The 19048-nt window shown below is 37.1% G+C and overlaps 1 protein-coding gene across 5 annotated transcripts in view; it reads left to right on the forward strand.

Annotated features, from left to right (window-relative positions):
- KLHL13 (kelch like family member 13) overlaps positions 1-19048 on the forward strand; it is an 88886-nt gene that overhangs the window by 41479 nt on the left and 28359 nt on the right. For all 5 annotated transcript variants that reach the window (XM_063432056.1, XM_063432057.1, XM_063432055.1 and 2 more), the window contains 3 exons: positions 7164-7305; positions 11746-11878; positions 14729-14925. In XM_063432056.1, the coding sequence (XP_063288126.1) occupies positions 7164-7305; positions 11746-11878; positions 14729-14925 (472 nt within the window). The remainder of the gene's footprint in view (positions 1-7163; positions 7306-11745; positions 11879-14728; positions 14926-19048) is intronic.

Consider the following 19048-nt stretch of genomic DNA (forward strand, 5'->3'; position numbering starts at 1 on the left):
GTATAAAATAGCTCAAATCAACCTTCATAAATGTATAAAAATGTGAAAATGAGTTTGTGACAGAATACAAGTGACCTTATCTTGGTATTGGTTGGTTTGTTAAAAGTGAAATTACAAATACTACTTTTATTGCTGATCTTGTAAGGGGAAGTGGTCATATACCACATTTTTGTGTGTTAGGGAGAAAAAAAGAAATAAAGCAAACGTGGATTTGTTAAAATATTTCCATTTAAAACACATTTAATGTAAAATAACACGCTAGGGCACCAGTTATGCTGCTTTTATAAGCTGATAAGCTGATAGCCGCATTGGATTGGGGCTTTTTAGATTTTGACCACGGATATCTATTTTCAGTCCACTGCTTCTCTACGAGAAGCATTGGATCGAAGGAGATTCCAGAAAAGGAGGAGACTATATTTAAAAGAAGAAACTACCACAACAAGAGGACGTGGTCTTAAATTAGATGGGCAAAGGTTTAAAAAAAAAATCAGGAAGTATTAAGCGTAGGATAGGCACAAGGCTATCCTAGCTATAAGATAAGACCAGGGACTAATTGGGCAGACTAGATGGGCCGAATGGTTCTCATCTGCCGTCAGGTTTCTATGTTTTGTCAATCTTTCGTTAACTTTCATTTTTTTTTTTTTTTTATTATACCAAAGTTGGGTGGACATAAGGGAATATAACGTTTATTTCAGGGACTATGGTTTCCATTTAAGAAAGACTCTACCATGCTCATCTGGGTCCTGTGCACCAAAATGAAAGTCTTTAGTCCACATTACTAATCTAAACTGGTATGATCGCATACACTCCTGGAATACCAATATTCATTTTCTTTTCTTGCAAATTTTTAATCTTTGTCACTTTGACCTGTATCTACTTATTAGTCAATGTATTTACCTTTTAATATAAATTATACATTTGCCACAGTAACACTGAGCTTGACTACATTCTAACTTCACAATCAATTTTTATTTATTTAATAGCTTTTGCTTTAGCCATGAAAGACTGTAACTCGAGTACTGGCAAGATGCACAACACATACACTCAGACTTATTGCTTAACTTGTTTACTTGCAAGTCACTAAAATGAATTAATTTACATGTGAAGGGAATTGCGTGAATACTTGCTTGAAATAATGCAGGTTAGATGTAAGGCCAGAGTTTCAGCCTATATGTCCATAGATACATAGTAGGAAAAAAAATGCCAGCAGTGCTTCTTCAAGAAGTGCTGTTGGCATTAATTTTCTGCTATAAATGTAATTTGCATGCAGGGAGAAGATAGCCGTATTTATTCGAGTATAACGCGCAAAATGTTGTACAGATTTTTTTAAATCTAAAATTAGGGGTGCGCGTTATAGCCCAGCAGAAGAGGGAGGGAGTGGGTGCTCCGATAATACCTCCCAGGACTGCCGGGCTCATTACAAGCCCGGCGGTCCTGGGGTGGCGGGCAGCAAGCGTTTACTCACCTCCCTGCAGCTCCTCCAGCTCCCCAGTGTAAATCTTGCGAGACCCGCGGCCAGCTCTGACGGCCGCGGGTCTTGCGAGATTTACACTAGGGAGCTGGAGGAGCTGCAGGGAGGTGAGTAAACGCTTGCTGCCCGGCGGTCCTGGGAGGTATTATCGGAGCACCCACTCCCTCTTCTGCTGGGCTAATATTTATCGAAAATTAGGGGTGCGCGTTATACACGTGTGCGCGTTATACTCGAATAAATACACCATAACCTCTGCAAAGATTATTGGTTATGTTGCCTGTAGTGGTTTAAACTGCTCCTTTTTAGCCTTTAATTACTTTATTAACCACCAGTTCATTTTACCAGACACAAGAAGACTAATGTAGGAAAATGCTTAATTGGCATTAAAATAACCTCACACGGTCTCAGATTTCTGGTTAATAAAATTAAAGTAAAAAATGGAATGATGAATAGTCTTTACTTTGCTGGGTGAGTTTAACTCAATTAGAATCTAAAGATAGATCATGTAAACACTGGTTGTAGCTATTGGTTTTATGTTAACATTTCCTATGGATACATTTGGGGGACTGTTAATTTAGCTTCCAGTACTCAAGTTTGGGTTCCAGTGATGTTATCTAGTTGTGAAAAAAGAAAAGATAATACAACTCAGATGTGCCTTGAGTTCCATGTTTTATTATAAATTATGTCACAGGCTCCATGCACCAATTTATTACCACTTTGCTTGCTACTCCCTAAAAAAAAATAAAACTATAAATAGCATGTTACCATGCACATCAATATTTCTTATCACTTTTTCATTCTAATAATCTTGTTATATTATTGGTTATTGTCCACAAATAATTAAAGGAGCACTGTAGGGTCAGTAACACAAACCTGTATTCCTGATCCTATAGGGTCAATACCACCATCTAGCCACCCTGGCCCCCTCATGCTGATATATAGTAAAATCTTACTTGTATTCAAGTCTGCAGCTGCTTACATTGTCACTGTTTTCTTTAGACCTGCCCACTGCCTGCTGACATCATCAGAAGTGGTAGCCTGATCTAATCCATAATGCTTCCCCATAGGATTGTCTGATAATGACAGAGGCAGATCAGGGGCAGAGCAAGCACAATTCAAACACAGCCCTGGCCAATCAGCATCTCCTCATAAAGATTAATTGAATCAATGAATCTCTATGAGGAAAGTTCAGTGTCTGCATGCAGAGGGTGGAGACACTGAATGTTTGGATGCATTTTAGGCAGCCATGACCCAGGAAGGATCTCTAACAGCCATCTGAGGAGTGGCCAGTGAAGTTATTACTAGGCTGTAATGTAAACACTGCATTTTCTGTGAAAAGACAGTGTTTACAGCCAAAAGCCTGAAGGTAATGATTCTACTCACCAGAACAAATTCAATAAGCTGTAGTTCTTGTGACTATAGTGTCCCTTTAAAAACGGACATCTCTGCTTTTGAAATTTTTGATATCTTACTTCCCATGCACCTTCATTACATCTTAAAGGACCACTATAGTGCCAGGAAAACATACTCGTTTTCCTGGCACTATAGTGCCCCGAGGGTGCCCCCACCCTCAGGGACCCCCTCCCGCCGGGCTCTGGAGAGAGGAAGGGGTTAAACACTTGCCTTTCTCCAGCGCCGGGCGGGGAGCTTTCCTCCTCCTCTCCTCCTTCCTCGCGACGTCATCGGCTGAATGCACATGCGCGGCAGGAGCCACACGCGCATTCAGCCGGTCGCATAGGAAAGCATTTACAATGCTTTCATATGGACGCTGGCGTCTTCTCACTGTGATTTTCACAGTGAGAAGCACGCAAGCGCCTCTAGCGGCTGTCAATGAGACATCCACTAGAGGTTTTGGAGGCTGGGTTAACCCTCGGTATAAACATAACAGTTTCTCTGAAACTGCTATGTTTAGAAAAAAAAAAATGGGTTAATCATAGAGGGACCTGGCACCCAGGCCACCTCATTAAGCTGAAGTGGTCTGGGTGCCTAGAGTGGTCCTTTAACTCCTTTTGTAGGTCAACTATTCTTATTGTTGTATTATTTGTGGTCTAGATCAATGGGTCCCAACCCAATCCTCATGTCCCCTTAACAGTCCAGGATTTAGGGATTACCCAGTTGTGTCTAAGGTGTTTGTAGATAGAAAAAGAAAAACAAAAACACTTGAGGACTGGGTTGGGAGCCCCTGGTTTAAATGATCTAGAATTAGGAATTCCATTATTTGTTCCCTGGCAATTATTGATATTATTGGTGAACATTTATAGACTTTTTTTTTTTTACATAAAAAAAATGTAATACAGTACTTGGTTTGGGGCTACTAGAGCACTACTAGAATGCAGAAAAAAATTGTAGTAACTAGTATAAAGGATTACACCAAGCACGATAACTACTACAGCACACAGGAGTGCCATGGACCCACTTAAGTATAAGTAGTAAAAGTGAGTGCTAATGATTTGATGTGTAACCTGGGGACCGCTGAGCGCTGACCACTTCCATCATTAAAAGGTGCGAGGCTTGGCTGAGTGCATCTGCTTATATCAGTCAGCCAATTAGCTAAGCCCTGCAATGTCAGGCTTGGCTCAATGCATAGAGCTTCTCAGAACCCAGGTAATTTGTCAAACTGTGAACATTACCTAGCACTGGGCTAGGCAACCTTTGTCTCACTCCAGATGTTGTGGACTGTGTCTCCCCTGATGTTTTGACAGCATTATTGGTGTTAAGAGCATTATGGGTAATGTATTGCACAACATCTGGAGTGCCAAAGCTTACCTAGTCCTGACCTAGCATATGGGTGTACTCTAGGTTAGCATGTGACTTAGATGTGGGGCATCATCCAATGCTGCCATTCCAGATGTCGAAGTATGTAGAATTGATTTCATACATATAAGTACGGTACTTCTCTTTCCTTCTTTAACATTTTTAATGTAGCAAGAATCACTGCATTTAATAAAAGCATAGAATAAAGGTTCAAGGAGAGGCAGTAAAAACAAGAATGGGTTATGTAGCACCTAAAATGAAATATGGATATATTTTAAAAACCGAACAATTTTATCTTAAAATTAGTGATTAGCAAATAACAAATATATAAAAAGAATATATAAAAAGTCAAATACTTAAAGGTGCGGTAACAGCGAGGTTCTTGTTAAAAATTTATTTTCTTCATAAAATCTGAAGAATCCGTTGTAATTTTGAATAGGTATGAATATAAAAAAAAAAAATCCAACAGTATAGTTTGTAATAGTTCAGTAATAATGCAGTGTGCAGATCTTTATAGTCTTTCACATTTAGCAGAGCTTAGACCAGCTCTAGTGTTGTGCACATGCAATGGTGTTGATCCTCCACTGCTAGGATATACGTGAGGATACGGGCAGCGGATGTCTCATTGACGTAATGTTCCAAGAGCCAAAAGAGGAAAAGAAACCACAATAGTGCCCCCATATTCACACCTATTCAAAATTACCGTGGATTCTTCTGATTTTATGAAGAAAAGAAATGTCCAACAAGAGCCTCGCCGCTACCGCACCTACTACACCTTCAAGGATTGGACTTTTTATATATTTCTTTATTTGCTTATCCCTTCATTAATTCTAAGATAAAATTGTTCTGTTTTTAAATATATCCATATTTCATTTTAGAAGCCACCTAACCCTTTCTTGTTTTTATTGTATTTCACTATTGCATTGGGGTCTGTAGAGAGAGCCCGATTCCATCAGGTGGGCTGCCTTTCTTTCTTTGTTTGGTTAATTAGCGCTGACCCTTCTTGTGTTTTTCAGTATTCAATGAGAGGCAGAGCTGTAAATAAAATAAAATCAAGGTTAAGTTATGATTGCTTGACATTTTCTCACAAATCTAAATCCAGGCACAGCTCTCAATGTGTTCATTAATCAAAAATTCCGCAAATGAGGTGAAACTAATGACATTTCCTTGATATATGGGTTTATTGGCTGATGGCATGGGTAAAATTCAGGAACTGACTGCCAACTGCCAAGCGAATACCTGTATTTCCAAAGTTTTCACTGATAAATTAGTAGGTATGACACAGTCTTTACTTTAAAGGGGCACCTTTAGTTGCTTGAGCTACAGTGTGTGTATATAATGTATGTGTGGCCCTTTAATTTACATATGTGCAGTATTTTCACACACTTTAGAACTCTATGATTATGTTGTATTCCTGTTATTTCATGCTGATAGTCATAACAGTGTAAACGTTTTAGTTCCTTACAGGAACTTTCACTAGAACTACAGTCCCAGAGTCTGGGTAAATACTATTGCATACATTATAATTTAATCTCCTCCAGTAAATGAAATACTGGTTGCATCAAAATGCATCACGTGCACTTTGCCTTTAACTTTCCATTACAAATACGTGAAAATAGTTTTCTGTTTACTTGCTTCTGTCTTCCTATTGGAAGAAAAGTGTATATGTGTGTGTGTGTGTGTAGTAACAATCGCTCCCTGAGGGCTGCAGGAGCTCCCAATATTTGACCATCAAAAAAACACATTTGCACTGGAACTCTTTTGGGCATAGACCACGTGTGCGTCCAGTCAAAACAGTGCTCGAATCCATTAAAAGATGACAAATCACCACCGGGGTACAATTTTGCCAACATGGGTGCTCGGATCAGAGCTATCCAGGGATGTATAATTTGTGGGCTTCCTGTGTGCCTTTTATTATGTTTTAGGGGTGTTTTTGTGTTAGGTACTCTGAATCTGGGAGATAATTAATTTAGCAAACCGCAACTCTATTATCTCCTGGACACAGAGGCGCCTGGGCGGGCACTGTATGTGTTGAATAGAGACCTCATGCTGGGGGTCTGAGCTTAAAAGGCTGCATTCGGTTCAATGAAAACAGTTGTACTCCCAGAACTGTCTAGTTACAGGGGTTATAATAATTCACTAAAGAGTGCTTCTTCCAGCTTCGATGATATTGGGCAGAGATGCCTAGTCCAGGTCTTAATGCTTCGCTGCCAAGGTTAAAATTAAAGGTTTGATTCACTCGGACAACCATGTTTTATAATGCCTACCCAACTAAAAGTCTGAAATCTTTTTTTCAGATAGTGTCATCCTGCTAAAAAGTCATAAGGGTTAATTCAAGTGTTTTCTAATTTTTATTCTCGTTCAATACCTCTAGTAATACTTTTTTATATTTTTGCCCAAATTCCCCTTTAAGAAGTGTCCCCTATGAGCATTTCCTATGAAGCACTTATACAAACTAACATCTGAAAAACAGTAAGGCCTTGCCTAAATCATATTTAGTCTAAAGGGTTAATAACCTGTGAGCCCAAATATTACACGATCAGTTTAATTTTACCCAATTGCTTTACCGCATTTTCAGATGGTTCATACAGCTTTTTAGTAGATTTGTACGTCAGGATTTATTAAAATGCAAATATAGTTAAATGTTTTTGCAATTTTTCCCCAAACTACCCAGACTATATACTATAAACATTTGTACTGGACATCAGTCTTGTGTATGTTGATGTTAAGAAATTTTAAAACTCTTTCTTAACATTTGAAGATGACTCGTGTTTTGGAAATAATAGTACATTACTGCAACATCTATGTGAATTGCACTTTTGCAGAATGTAGCTTCCCCCCTCCCCTCCTATATTGTAGCAAATGTCACTATGTTGTAATCCTATCTGCTATATTAAGTTGCACAATGCATTTAGTTTACTTACCATTTTATTTACAGATCTTTGGTTGAGGAGGAAGATCCTCACTTGAAAGTCTCTCTTGGGAACAACGATATGGGTGTGTCTGCTCACCTTCAGTCCTCAAAGACTGGGACCACTAGATTCTTCACCAGCAATACTCACAGCTCAGTGGTGTTACAGGTATGACGTGCCTCTGTATTGATTGCTGCTAAATTCTGTACTTAAACTAAAGGAATATGCTGAATTTTGAAGTGTGCTATTTTGCATAATCTGCATACTATATACAAGACAGGACAGGTTATTGGATATTGTTTTAAGATAAAGGAGTAGTGGCACCTAAAAAAAGATATTTTAGAGCAATAAAAAGGGTAAAGAACACCTTAGTGCCATGGCAGAAATGTGTACATAAGGAGCACTTTAAAACCATGCTACAACTGTACAATAAAGCCCCTGGAGAATCATAACCCTGTATTGTATAATGAACCTGCATATATTCAAGTGGTACTCTAGAACATGCATAATACAGAGAATCTTAGAATACTTTACTTTATTTTGCATGCTAATTAATTAGAAAAAGCAGGAGAAAACACATAATTTAGCATGGCTTATTCCCCACCAACATCTTTTACATACTTTCTTCATTGTAAGTTTTCTATTGTGTGCCTTCAACTCTACACATTCGATGGAGCGCAAACGCCACTGTCCCTTGAGTAGGAGATATCAAGAGTAAACATCTATTGCTCTTTGTATACAGCACATACTCCACAATAGTTATTGCATTCACATGCATTTTGCTTCCTCTCCATTTCCATGTTATGCAAATCAAAACCTTTTTTTTCAAATGTTAATGGTGAGACAAATAGTTACATAGCTGAAAAGAGACTTGTGTCCATCAACTTCAGCCTTCCTAAAAAAGTGTTTTTATAAGTTCTGTTTAACTTGCTAAATGTGTGTCTTTAACCCCTTCAGGACGGAGTCAATAGTGCACGTTCTGATCAAAACAAAACGTAAACAAAAACTGGAATTTGCGCTATATGTCTGTTCAACCGTAATTCACCGCTGTCACATTAAGTGCACCCACACTTATTATATATCATTTTTGTTCAGCAGGAACAGGGCTTTAATTTATCAATAACTATTCATATATGGAACATAATTTATTATGAATAAAATTGATCTGCCATTTTAGCTGTGAATGTCATAATACTGTTAGGTTTTACTGCAAAAACATGCACATATTTGTAATCAGCGATGTCTCACGAGTACAACAGTATCCCCCATTAACAGGTTTTATGGTGTTTTGGAAAGTTACAGGGTCAAATATAGAACGTTCCATTTTCAAATTGAAATTTGCCAGATTAGAAATGTTACCTTTGAGACGGTGTGGTAGCCCAGGAATGAGAATTACCCCCATAATGGCATACCATTTGAAAAAGTAGACAAGCCAAAGTATTGAAAGTGGGGTATGTTTAGTCTTTTTTAGTAGCCACTTAGTCACAAACACTGACCGAAGTTAGCGTTCATATTTGTTTGTGTGAAAAAAGCAAAAAACGAATATTTGGCCAGTGTTTGTGACTAAGTGGCTACTAAGAAAGACTGGACATACCCCACTTGCAATACCTCGGGTTGTCTACTTTTGCAAATGGTATGCCATCATGGGGGTAATTCTCATTCCTGGGCTACCATATGCTCTCAAAGGCAACATAACTAATCTGGCAAATTTCAATGTGAAAAAAATGAAATGCAAGCCTTATGTGACTCTCTAACTTTCAAAAACACCATAAAACCTGTACATGGGGGGGTACTGTTATTCTCGGGAGACTTCACTAAACACAAATATTAGTGTTTTAAACAGTAAAACATATTACAACAATAATATAGTCCATAAAAGTGCCGTTCGTTTGTAAAAAAATGCAAAAAACGTCACTTTTGCTTAAAATATCATCGTTGTAATACAATTTACCAGTTTGAAACACAGCTTGTTGGTATTTAATTTTTTTTTTTTTTTTTTAAATGTGCCATTCATTGGCTGAGAGCAGTCATCGTACTTTCTCAGCCAATGGATTGTGCCGAGATAGGCTTCTATATAAGCTGAAAGTGCGTCACCACATCAGCAGGAGCCTGGTGGGGACCAAGGTAATATTGCAAAGTCTCTTACACGGCTAAAACCAGAATCTCCTTTAGGGAGACTGTGCGTTACAACAGATGCATTTGTGATGAAATTTGTGAATTTTTTTTTTCCACATGCAATTAATACAGAAAACAAATTTGGTATATAATATACATATACCTCAAGTGGAGCGCTATAGGTGTTGCGGGATTACCTCACAAGATCTTGATTGAATCGTATACGTCGCATAAAGATATAAAAGATACATATATAATATAGTGCAGATTGTAAAACACTGTGCAATTCAGGTGAGGTGGATACATGGATTACTCACATTTTCAAGACCCTGTACTATTGGCTCTGTAAACTGGACTTGTATTTTTTTAGGGCAGCATCCCAACACTATTTCCTGATGAAATTTGTACTCCGGGAATATAAAAACAATAGGAACATCCAATGTGTAGTATAATTAATTATACTGGCTCTGAGGGTAGTAGGCTTTGTGCCACTCTAAGGGAGATGGCACTTTCCCCAAATTAAGGTACTTGAGGCTTGAATGGACTTGGTATAAAATCTGATATATTAATACAAACAGTCTAAAAAAAATAAATAAAATTAAATATTGTATTTAAAAAAAAAATTAAAGTCCTGGTTGCCGATACTCGTTTCAGTCCTCCTGGAGCTTCCTTAGTCAGCTGTGGTTAGATCCTCTGTACCTTCTGCCTTTTAAATGTCTCTTGGGTCCTCCCTTGAGTTCACATTTGTGGTTCAATTATTCAATTATCCAATTGTCTGTGTCTTTAATTTTTAGTCCCACCTATATGTAAGGTCACCTGTGTTTCCCTTCCTTTGACTGGTGAATGAGGGAAATGTGCCATTTGATTGTGAATTTCATTGGTGGTTTAGGGGTTGGTGGAAATTTCACTCCAGGAGGAGTAAAACGTGTATTGGCAACCAGGATTTTAATTTTTAAATACAATATTTAATTTTATTTATTTTTGAGACTGTTTGTATTAATATATCAGATTTTATACACAGTCCATTGAAGCCTCAATTACCTTCATTTGGGGAAAGTGCCATACCCCTTAGAGTGGCACAAAGCCTACTACCCTCAGAGCCAGGACCTTAAGGCTCTGAAAAAGGTGAGCATGATGCCTATTCTTATTTTATCCAAGATACCTTTGAATTAATTATACTACACATTGGATGTTCCTATTGTTTTTATCTTCCCGGAGGAAAAATTTCAGCAGGAAATAGTGTTGGGATGCTGCCCTAAAAAGCATGCCAGTCCAGTTTACAGAGCCAATAATATCGGCTCTTATAGATAAATGGATCACTCACATTTATCTCACCTGAATTGCACAGTGTTTTACAATCTGCACTAGATTATATATATATAATCTTTTTATATCTGTATGCGACGTATACGATTCAATCAAGATCTTGTGAGGTAATCCCTCAACACATATAGCGCTTCATTTGGGGTAAATGTATATTATACACCAAATTCTTTTTCTCTTACACAGCTGGCTGTAGTGGGTATGATGCTTGGAGTAACCTTTTAAGTAATGTTAGTCATTAGTGTGGCATCTGAATTAAGCTCCAAGAGCACAGTTGGGTATTTGCATTGGTTTTGTTTGTTTGATTTATTGCATGTTATGAGTATGGGACCTTTAGACTTGATTCATAATAGTCTCTTTGTAGACACAAGTGCATGAGAGGTATAATGTAAACAAAAATCACTAAAACACAACAAATCAACACTACACTGATTTTTTTTTTTGATTTTTTTTTACATGTATTAAATATCTTTTTAGCCATTCGGACCAGTCATCTTATTGTAACTCTAAGCTAGCTATTAACTTGGAGAAGAATTCATTTATCAATATAAAATTGAATACAACTGATACTTGTGGATAATTAGTTTTGCTGCTGTTTTAAATATTTATATGGCTTAGCTTGATACATAATTTTCTAAATATTTAGCCTTTTCTTTGATATTGTGTATACCTTGTCTTGATTTGTTTCTCACTCTTAAAGTGGACCTGCCAATCGTATAATGCTTCTGGTGAGTCTCACAATTTAATAGATACATTGTGCTTATGAAATAGTCGGCAAATGTGTAAAGAAATTAATAAAAAGTGTGTCTCAATAAATCCCCAAGTATAATATACTGTACTTTCATTAAGGTGGCCACGTTTTAGAATCAGGCATGCTAGCACAATGGTCAGATAAACTTTAATTACCCACAAAGTGCTACCTTGTCATGTATGCAGGACAGGAAAACATTTTTTTATAAAAGTCCATGCTTTTCTTTTTTTATAAAACAAGTTGCACAAACTGTTATTTGTGTGTGTGAATTTTTTGTTGAGTTAAGTTCATCCTGATTGTGCCATGAACCCTCGAGGCTCGCTTGGGCAAGTAGCTTTTAAGGTCTAGCTAATAGCACAGGACTTAAAATTGTAAGCACTGTAAATAAAATCTTTTAAATGTTTCTATTTTATCCAAAGGGTTTTGACCAGTTAAGACTAGAGGGCTTACTTTGCGATGTGACCTTGGTACCAGGTGATGGGGACGAGATTTTTCCAGTTCACAGAGCTATGATGGCCTCATCCAGTGATTACTTCAAAGCCATGTTCACAGGTAATACATTTATTTTTTTCTTTATATGGAATTCGAATGTATTAAAAAAAATAAAATATAAAAATTAGTACATTTGCACATATGTTTAATGGAAATGTTATGATGACATAAATAATATACATGATGATTCATGTTTTCCTTTGCAATGGCAGTTAGTTTGCCTTTTATTGTGTATATCTTTTCAGAGACAATGTATAGAATAGCAACTCTTTATTTAATTTTTTCTTTTCAAATTATTTTTATTAAAAGTTTTTAACATTTTGTTATAACAAGTTATAATATACAAACATTGTATTAGGGGAAGGAAAGAAAGGGGAACTTGGAAGGGGTATCCATCCATCACTGAAATAGGCATAACAATGTATATGGCAAAAAAATTGTATACCCAATGCACTTTAACAATAAATATATCAAAGACCATAAACTTTTGTTTGTTTGTTTTTTTCCTCCCATTTATCCCTATTATATTTTAATATTGGGAAACCATGCATATTAGCTATATGCGATAATTTGTGTGCCTTGTTTTCTAGAATCAAATAGAAAACTTCTCTGAGAGATGGCACATTTTGGGACTTCCAATGTCTAGGTAAACAGGAAGTAGCAGCGATCAGAATGTGGCCTATGTTTTTTTGTCTGGTCTATTAACAGACTCCAGGAGTTTGTTTTTTTTTTAAATAAAGCTAGTTCCAAAGTTAAAATGCTAGTGGTTCTGTCCACTTTAATAATTAGATCATGAATCATTTTCCAATATTTAGTTAATTTATGGCAGAACCACCAGATATGGGCCATATTGCCCACACCCCCACAGTCTCTCCAACATCAGTCAGAATACATATTGTTCATGTTGTGCAATCTAGACGGAGCCAGGTACCATCGATATAAAATGTTATAATTTTCAAAATGGTCGGTGCATTACGAAATGCCTTTTAAAGCTTTAAAAAAAACAACGAACCATTCTTCTAGGTCGTACTGGGCACCCAGCTCCGTCTCCCATGACAACATATGTTTTAATTTAACTAAGGGTTTGGCATTATAAAACGAATAACATAAGGATATCAAAAGAAAAAGAAGAGACTTAGGATGTAAGGTGAGTCACATCTAAATCTCAGCGAGGTTACGGGGAGTAGTAGGGGCTTAACCCCGGTTAGACAAAAATAGACAGAAAGAAAGAAAATGGGAAAAAGGAGAACCGCCCACTAAAGATGGGTGGAGTCCATTCCCACTTCTAACTACTCCCTTGGGTAGAGGGTCACAAAAGTATGGTAATAAATCTTTATTAATAGTAATTGGTAAACAAGTTTACCTGACAAAAATACATATAAATTTTAAATTTTAATAGTAGATATAACCTAGCAAAAGTGTTAAAGTGATTGGTGAACAAATTAACCCGAAAAAAATACAAAATAATAAATAATATTAAACACACCCTAACAAAAGTGTTTTAAAGTGGAAGATGCAAAACCATCTATTAAAAACCTGGAAATGTTCCCATGTAGGTACCCATATATGTTATAGGGGGTAGGGATGGGTAAGAGTACAGAGGCCTAAAAAAAGGGATCAAAATGACCAGCATACACCTCCCCTATATCGGGTAGAGCTAATAGTCAGATTCTAGCAATACAGAGCAGTAAAAGTAATAGAGAGTGGATATTTGCTGCAAAAGCGGCGGTAAAGGTATAAGGAGCTGGTGATTAACGTGGTTACTTAGCATAAATGTACAGAGAAGTATAAACAAATCTTTCTCACAGTCTGTTTAGCTGTTAATATATCTCGGATCTGTTCAACTATTCCTCCGTGTGATAGGTGACACCATGGGGGAGTGAACAGTCCTACCAGCATACACTCAGTGAGAAATACCTCTGTATAGATGTCCTTAACCAAGTATCCAGCTCACATCCAAAACAGCTGCTGCTTCAAGGCAGCCTCTTTCTATCCCTCAAAACTTGAGTAGTGGGACCAGCGGCTAGCGGCAGATAGAGAGTAGCAGAGAGGTAAGTACAGTTGTTACTAGTATGGACGTATAGGAGGATTCAGATCCCAGCGGATACAAAGTAAACTGCCTATGAACACGCCCTGAACTAACTGACTACCTTGTAGCAAACTCAACTGCTGCTTCGAGGCAGCCTAATGGTATCCCTCAAAATTATGTGCTAGAGTCGGCATAGACATAGTGGGAGCCCAGGTAAGTATAAACTTCAGAGTAAATACATCGGCAAAGAGCAAGCCCGCAAGCTCGACGCGCGTTTCGGCGTTACTGGACGTCTTTCTCAAGAGCTACTCAATGTGAGTTCCCGGACCTGTTTAAAAAAGGGGGTTACCATCGATATAAAATGTTATAATTTTCAAAATGGTCGGTGCATTACGAAATGCCTTTTAAAGCTTTAAAAAAAAACCGAACCATTCTTCTAGGTCGTACTGGGCACCCAGCTCCGTCTCCCATGACAACATATGTTTTAATTTAACTAAGGGTTTGGCATTATAAAACGAATAACATAAGGATATCATACCTTTACTGGTGGGGCTGTATAAAAAAAACTTTAAAATACCTCACAAAAATCTGAGAAGTATTGGCATACTTAGATATTTTGTGTAAGCTACAGCCACAAGTTATTATTGGCATTTATATAGAACCAACAAATTCCATCCAAATGCAAAAGTACTTTTGCCATTTAACTGTGTTTACATATAGTTACGTTTAGATTAATGTAAGAATTCCTATTAACAGTTCTCCTACAATGAGTTTTTGAGCATTGTTTACATATTCAATAGAAAATAAAGGTTGTATGTACTACATTTATAAAACTTGCACATCGTACAGGTAATTAAAATCTGTCCTGGTTTCTTGTCTAGGTGGAATGAAAGAACAAGACTTAATGTGCATTAAATTACACGGCGTGAACAAAATTGGATTAAAGAAAATTATTGATTTCATTTACACTGCAAAACTTTCCCTAAACATGGATAATCTTCAAGACACGCTGGAAGCCGCTAGTTTTTTACAGATATTGCCTGTGTTGGACTTCTGTAAAGTGTTTCTAATATCAGGGGTAAGAACAAGCATTTAACATAGTTCTGTCTTGAATATGTATGCAGTGCTATGCAAGACCGGGTTCAGCAAATATAATGGCTGTTCGACCCTGACTATTACACAGCAAGTAAAGTTTGGGTTCTAGACCCATCTGAGTGGTTGTTATAGTATAGGGAAGTATTTTGTGCTTTAGCTTGAGATCTGTAAATTAACAAGAAAATCAAAATAAAATGCTTGATATTGGTATGTTCTAGCCTTTTAAACCACGTCACTTTGGTAACCTTTTAGTCTTGCTTAACTTTCAAGGGAAACATTCAAAATGTTGGTTTGTAAGTGTTGAAGTAATCAGGTTTTTTTTTTTTTTTTACAAAAGTGAGCATGTAAGTGGATAGAGATTATCTCAACTAAATTCCTTCCAGATAAGAATGCTTTCACCTGTCTTTCAAACCTAGCGCTTCTAGGTGGAACACTTTTTTTCCATGATAGGATACCTCAGGGACATGCGTAGGTTAGGTTGCAATTAGTTATTCTGTTTTTTTGGTTTTTTTTGTTAGTTTCTGTTCTAGAAATTCTGCTGTATAGAATGTTATGTATTTCTAGGAGTAATAGTCTATCTTTCCAAAGTAGAAAGCGAAGAATTAAACTACAACTGCTAAAAAACATTTTTGCACTTATAAATCACAGTTTACAGGATAATCTCAGCAGTGTTGTAGAATGTTAATGGCCACAGCACTTGTCGTTTCTGAACTGATTCTTCTCTATAAGAAATATTTGGTGGTGTGCACGATAAGTATTGTGTGTCTATTAGAAGTAGGATCAGGCTTAAAAGAAGAGTTGGTTTGCATCGGAGATAACGGAAAGTTTGAATGCTTTTTTTTCCCACTAATACTTTAGAAAACAAACAAACTGTGGGGCATAGTTAATCTAATACTACACTCCTACTGGTACTAAAAGATTAAATACATGATTTTGCCTTTTAACAATTTACTTATTTTTTTACACTGATATTTGCATAAGCTAGTTGTATTACTTATCTTGTTATATTGTTGACAGGTCTAGTTTTGGTGACAAGCTCTATTATGAGCATAGCCTCTAGACAGTCTTTAGAAGACTACTTAAAAAGTGGGAGGCACATATACAAACTGTTGTAATTCCTACACCGTTCACCTGATTTGGACGTAAATACCCTTTAAATTAAAGCTGAAAGTCTGCAGTTAAAGCACATCTTGTTTATTTCATTTCAAATCCATTGTGTTGGTGTATAGAGCCAAAAAGATTACAATTGTGTCGATGTCCCAATATTTATGGATCTGACTGTAAACCTTGTTTATTTGGCCTGTGTTAGCCTTTGAGTTTGACATGGTTGGTGTACATGCTAGAGATCATCCTTATGTTGAAAATAAACTAAAACTTAATTTCTATAAAGTGTCATCCTTGCCACCATCATGTTTTGATGTATTTGTTTGCATTCTTTGTGTGGTATCATAATAATGCTACTAGTGGTTATTGTACAAGTAAAATTTGATAGTATATTAACATTATTAGAAAGCAGGGGTCTCCAAGTACCTGCCTGTGGATAGTTTCTGGCCTCCTAAATAATTTACTGCAGCCTGTGGCCAGTTATCCTGGTATAGAGCGATACTGTTTGTCAGAGTCACGGGCATATCTCTTTGTCTTGTAGTGCTGGTGGCCTGATCCACATCAGGGCTGTGATCATTCCATTATTTGCTGCTGTTGTTGAGGAGGCTGTCCTGCTGGGGGAGTACTGTTTGCATGCACTGGGGCAGCATCATTATTATGTTGTGTCGAACTCCCATGGCCTCCATGTAATTTTACTTTGCTGCAAGGTGATGCAAAACATGAAATCTAAATATTTCTGTTTTAATTACTGCCATGTATACAAGTTGTCTTTTCAGAAAAATACGCTTAATATCTAGCTTCTAATTAAAATATTCAGGCTACCTCCGTTTACTTAATTTTAATAAATCATGAAGGCTTTGGTGCTCCTTTGTGTACATATGTAGCTGTTTCTGTACTTAAAGTCTACTTATTAATAATTGCAACTTAAGTTCTCTGAGTAAGTGTTCATGGGCAAGTATTTTGTTTTCATATTTGATGTCCATTGACGCCACTTATTTTCAATTACTTTTAAATCATTCACTCAGCCCACCTTTTAATGCTCTCAATCACCTTTCATTGTGAGTGGTTTTTATCCTGCTGCTAAAATGATGGTCTTTTATATTGCAAAGATGCTCTTGATTGAATCTCACGTAATGCATGCAGAAAAGCCTGCGACTGGCACAGAGGGGAAAGAATGTAAAATGTTAATACTTATACAGTCAAATGAGTGTCCGTAATTAAGCTTTGATAATGACATTTCTACTTCATTATTTTAAAGTGATACCCCAGGCTTGTGTTTACCATCTCCCGTCATTTTATCATCTTTGGAGCTTTTGCATTCATAAAACCATTCATAAAAAAGTAGGACATATTCCTCGCTGGTTTGGAATACGCACACTCACTCACACTTTTTGTAAATATTCCACCTCTTCTCTCACTATTGCTAATCCCTGTCCATGTTAAGAAAGGATAGGAGATTGGAAGTTTACAGCTAAGTTGGGAATTGGCTTATTATGCATTCTCTCATGGCAGAGTCTACTATAGGGCTCTTCTTAAACTCTCATGCAGCATCCTGATTCACACTGCTGAGGGGATATGACATCATATCATACTACATGATGCGGTCAGTGAGTGAGCTGAGTAAGCACGCTGTGCTGCCAGACCATGCAGAGACATCATACCTCCTTGCAACCAAAGGCCTGGATGGGAATGCTTTTCATTTACCCTAACTGGTGCAAGGTTCTATTTCTCTATGACTTATCTACTTGAATTTGTCAAGCACTAGTTTGTGGCATTTGCAGGTTGGATATCCTGAATAATAAACTTTTTGTACCTACAATAAACAGGGGGAAATTCTTGGACTATTACTTACCTGAGTGGTATAGATGGTTCTGGTGCTTGAAGTGTCTATCTTCCTTTTTTGAATTGAATATTCTATTTTCAGGCTTAGTTCCCTTGTTTTTTTTTAGCACCTTTTCTGTGTGAGTCCAATAATGTACCCAGCTGTCGTAAAGATTGTATGGAGAGAGCCTTTATGTGAGCTACCAATTGGATGAGTGTGTACACAAGGCAGAGTGACCAAAACAAGAAAGCATGTGAAAAGCTCTGACAGCATTTCTGAGAAATTCAAAAGACCTCCAAGCACTGAACAAATTCTGATTGAGACTTTGTTAGGTTGGCGGGGTCTATTTTTGCGGGTAGAATTTCTGTAATATTCTTTGTCCTTGACTACTGCATTCTTTAAATCTAGTTATCTAGCTCAGTGACTTTCTTGTTACCGTTGAATGCCTTATTTTAATGATCTTTGGATATCTAGATCTTCCTCACTGGAGTCCATGGGATCATTTTTAGTCTTTGCTTTGTTGTGTCTAATTGAGCATAAGCTATCAGTCTGGCTGTGTTTTACAGCAGGCACTCTACGCATTGGGATCAATTCCATGTCGATAAAACCTGAATAAGCTGGCAGCCTGGGAAAATATCTTTACTACAAACATAACATTACAGATATTATAGATTTGCTTTTTAGTGTTCAATCATTGGGCATGTGAAAATATTCAATATCTTACTCAGTGTATATACCACTTTATGCACCTGTGTCCACAATGACTTTTACTTGTTATCACCCTATCTCCATTTTCTTTCATGTGATGCTGAGAGTCCAAGAGAGCCATAACATCTAAGAAATTGGTTCCAAACCTGCCAGAATAGTGGTGTGGGCCTGTCTTCCCTCGTGTTTTGCCTCTCTCATGAATGTGTAAATATGTAATGCCAGCGTTATTTTAATGCATCTTACACTCGGCAGAAGTTAATTTGAGTAGCTTTCTATGAAATATACATTTGGAGTTCATAAAACAATGTACAGACAGCAATGTTGGCCTACCATGCAGTGATTAACTTGTGAGAAAATGAAAGTGATGGGGAGACAAGATGGATGTACTTGTTCATGGCTATATATATTTATTGCATAGTGTAACTGCTCCTCAAGTAGAAATTACTATTATCACTTTGTATTTTACATAAAG

This window comes from Pelobates fuscus, chromosome 9 (genome assembly GCF_036172605.1).
Source record: "Pelobates fuscus isolate aPelFus1 chromosome 9, aPelFus1.pri, whole genome shotgun sequence".
NCBI classification, from domain to species: domain Eukaryota; kingdom Metazoa; phylum Chordata; class Amphibia; order Anura; family Pelobatidae; genus Pelobates; species Pelobates fuscus.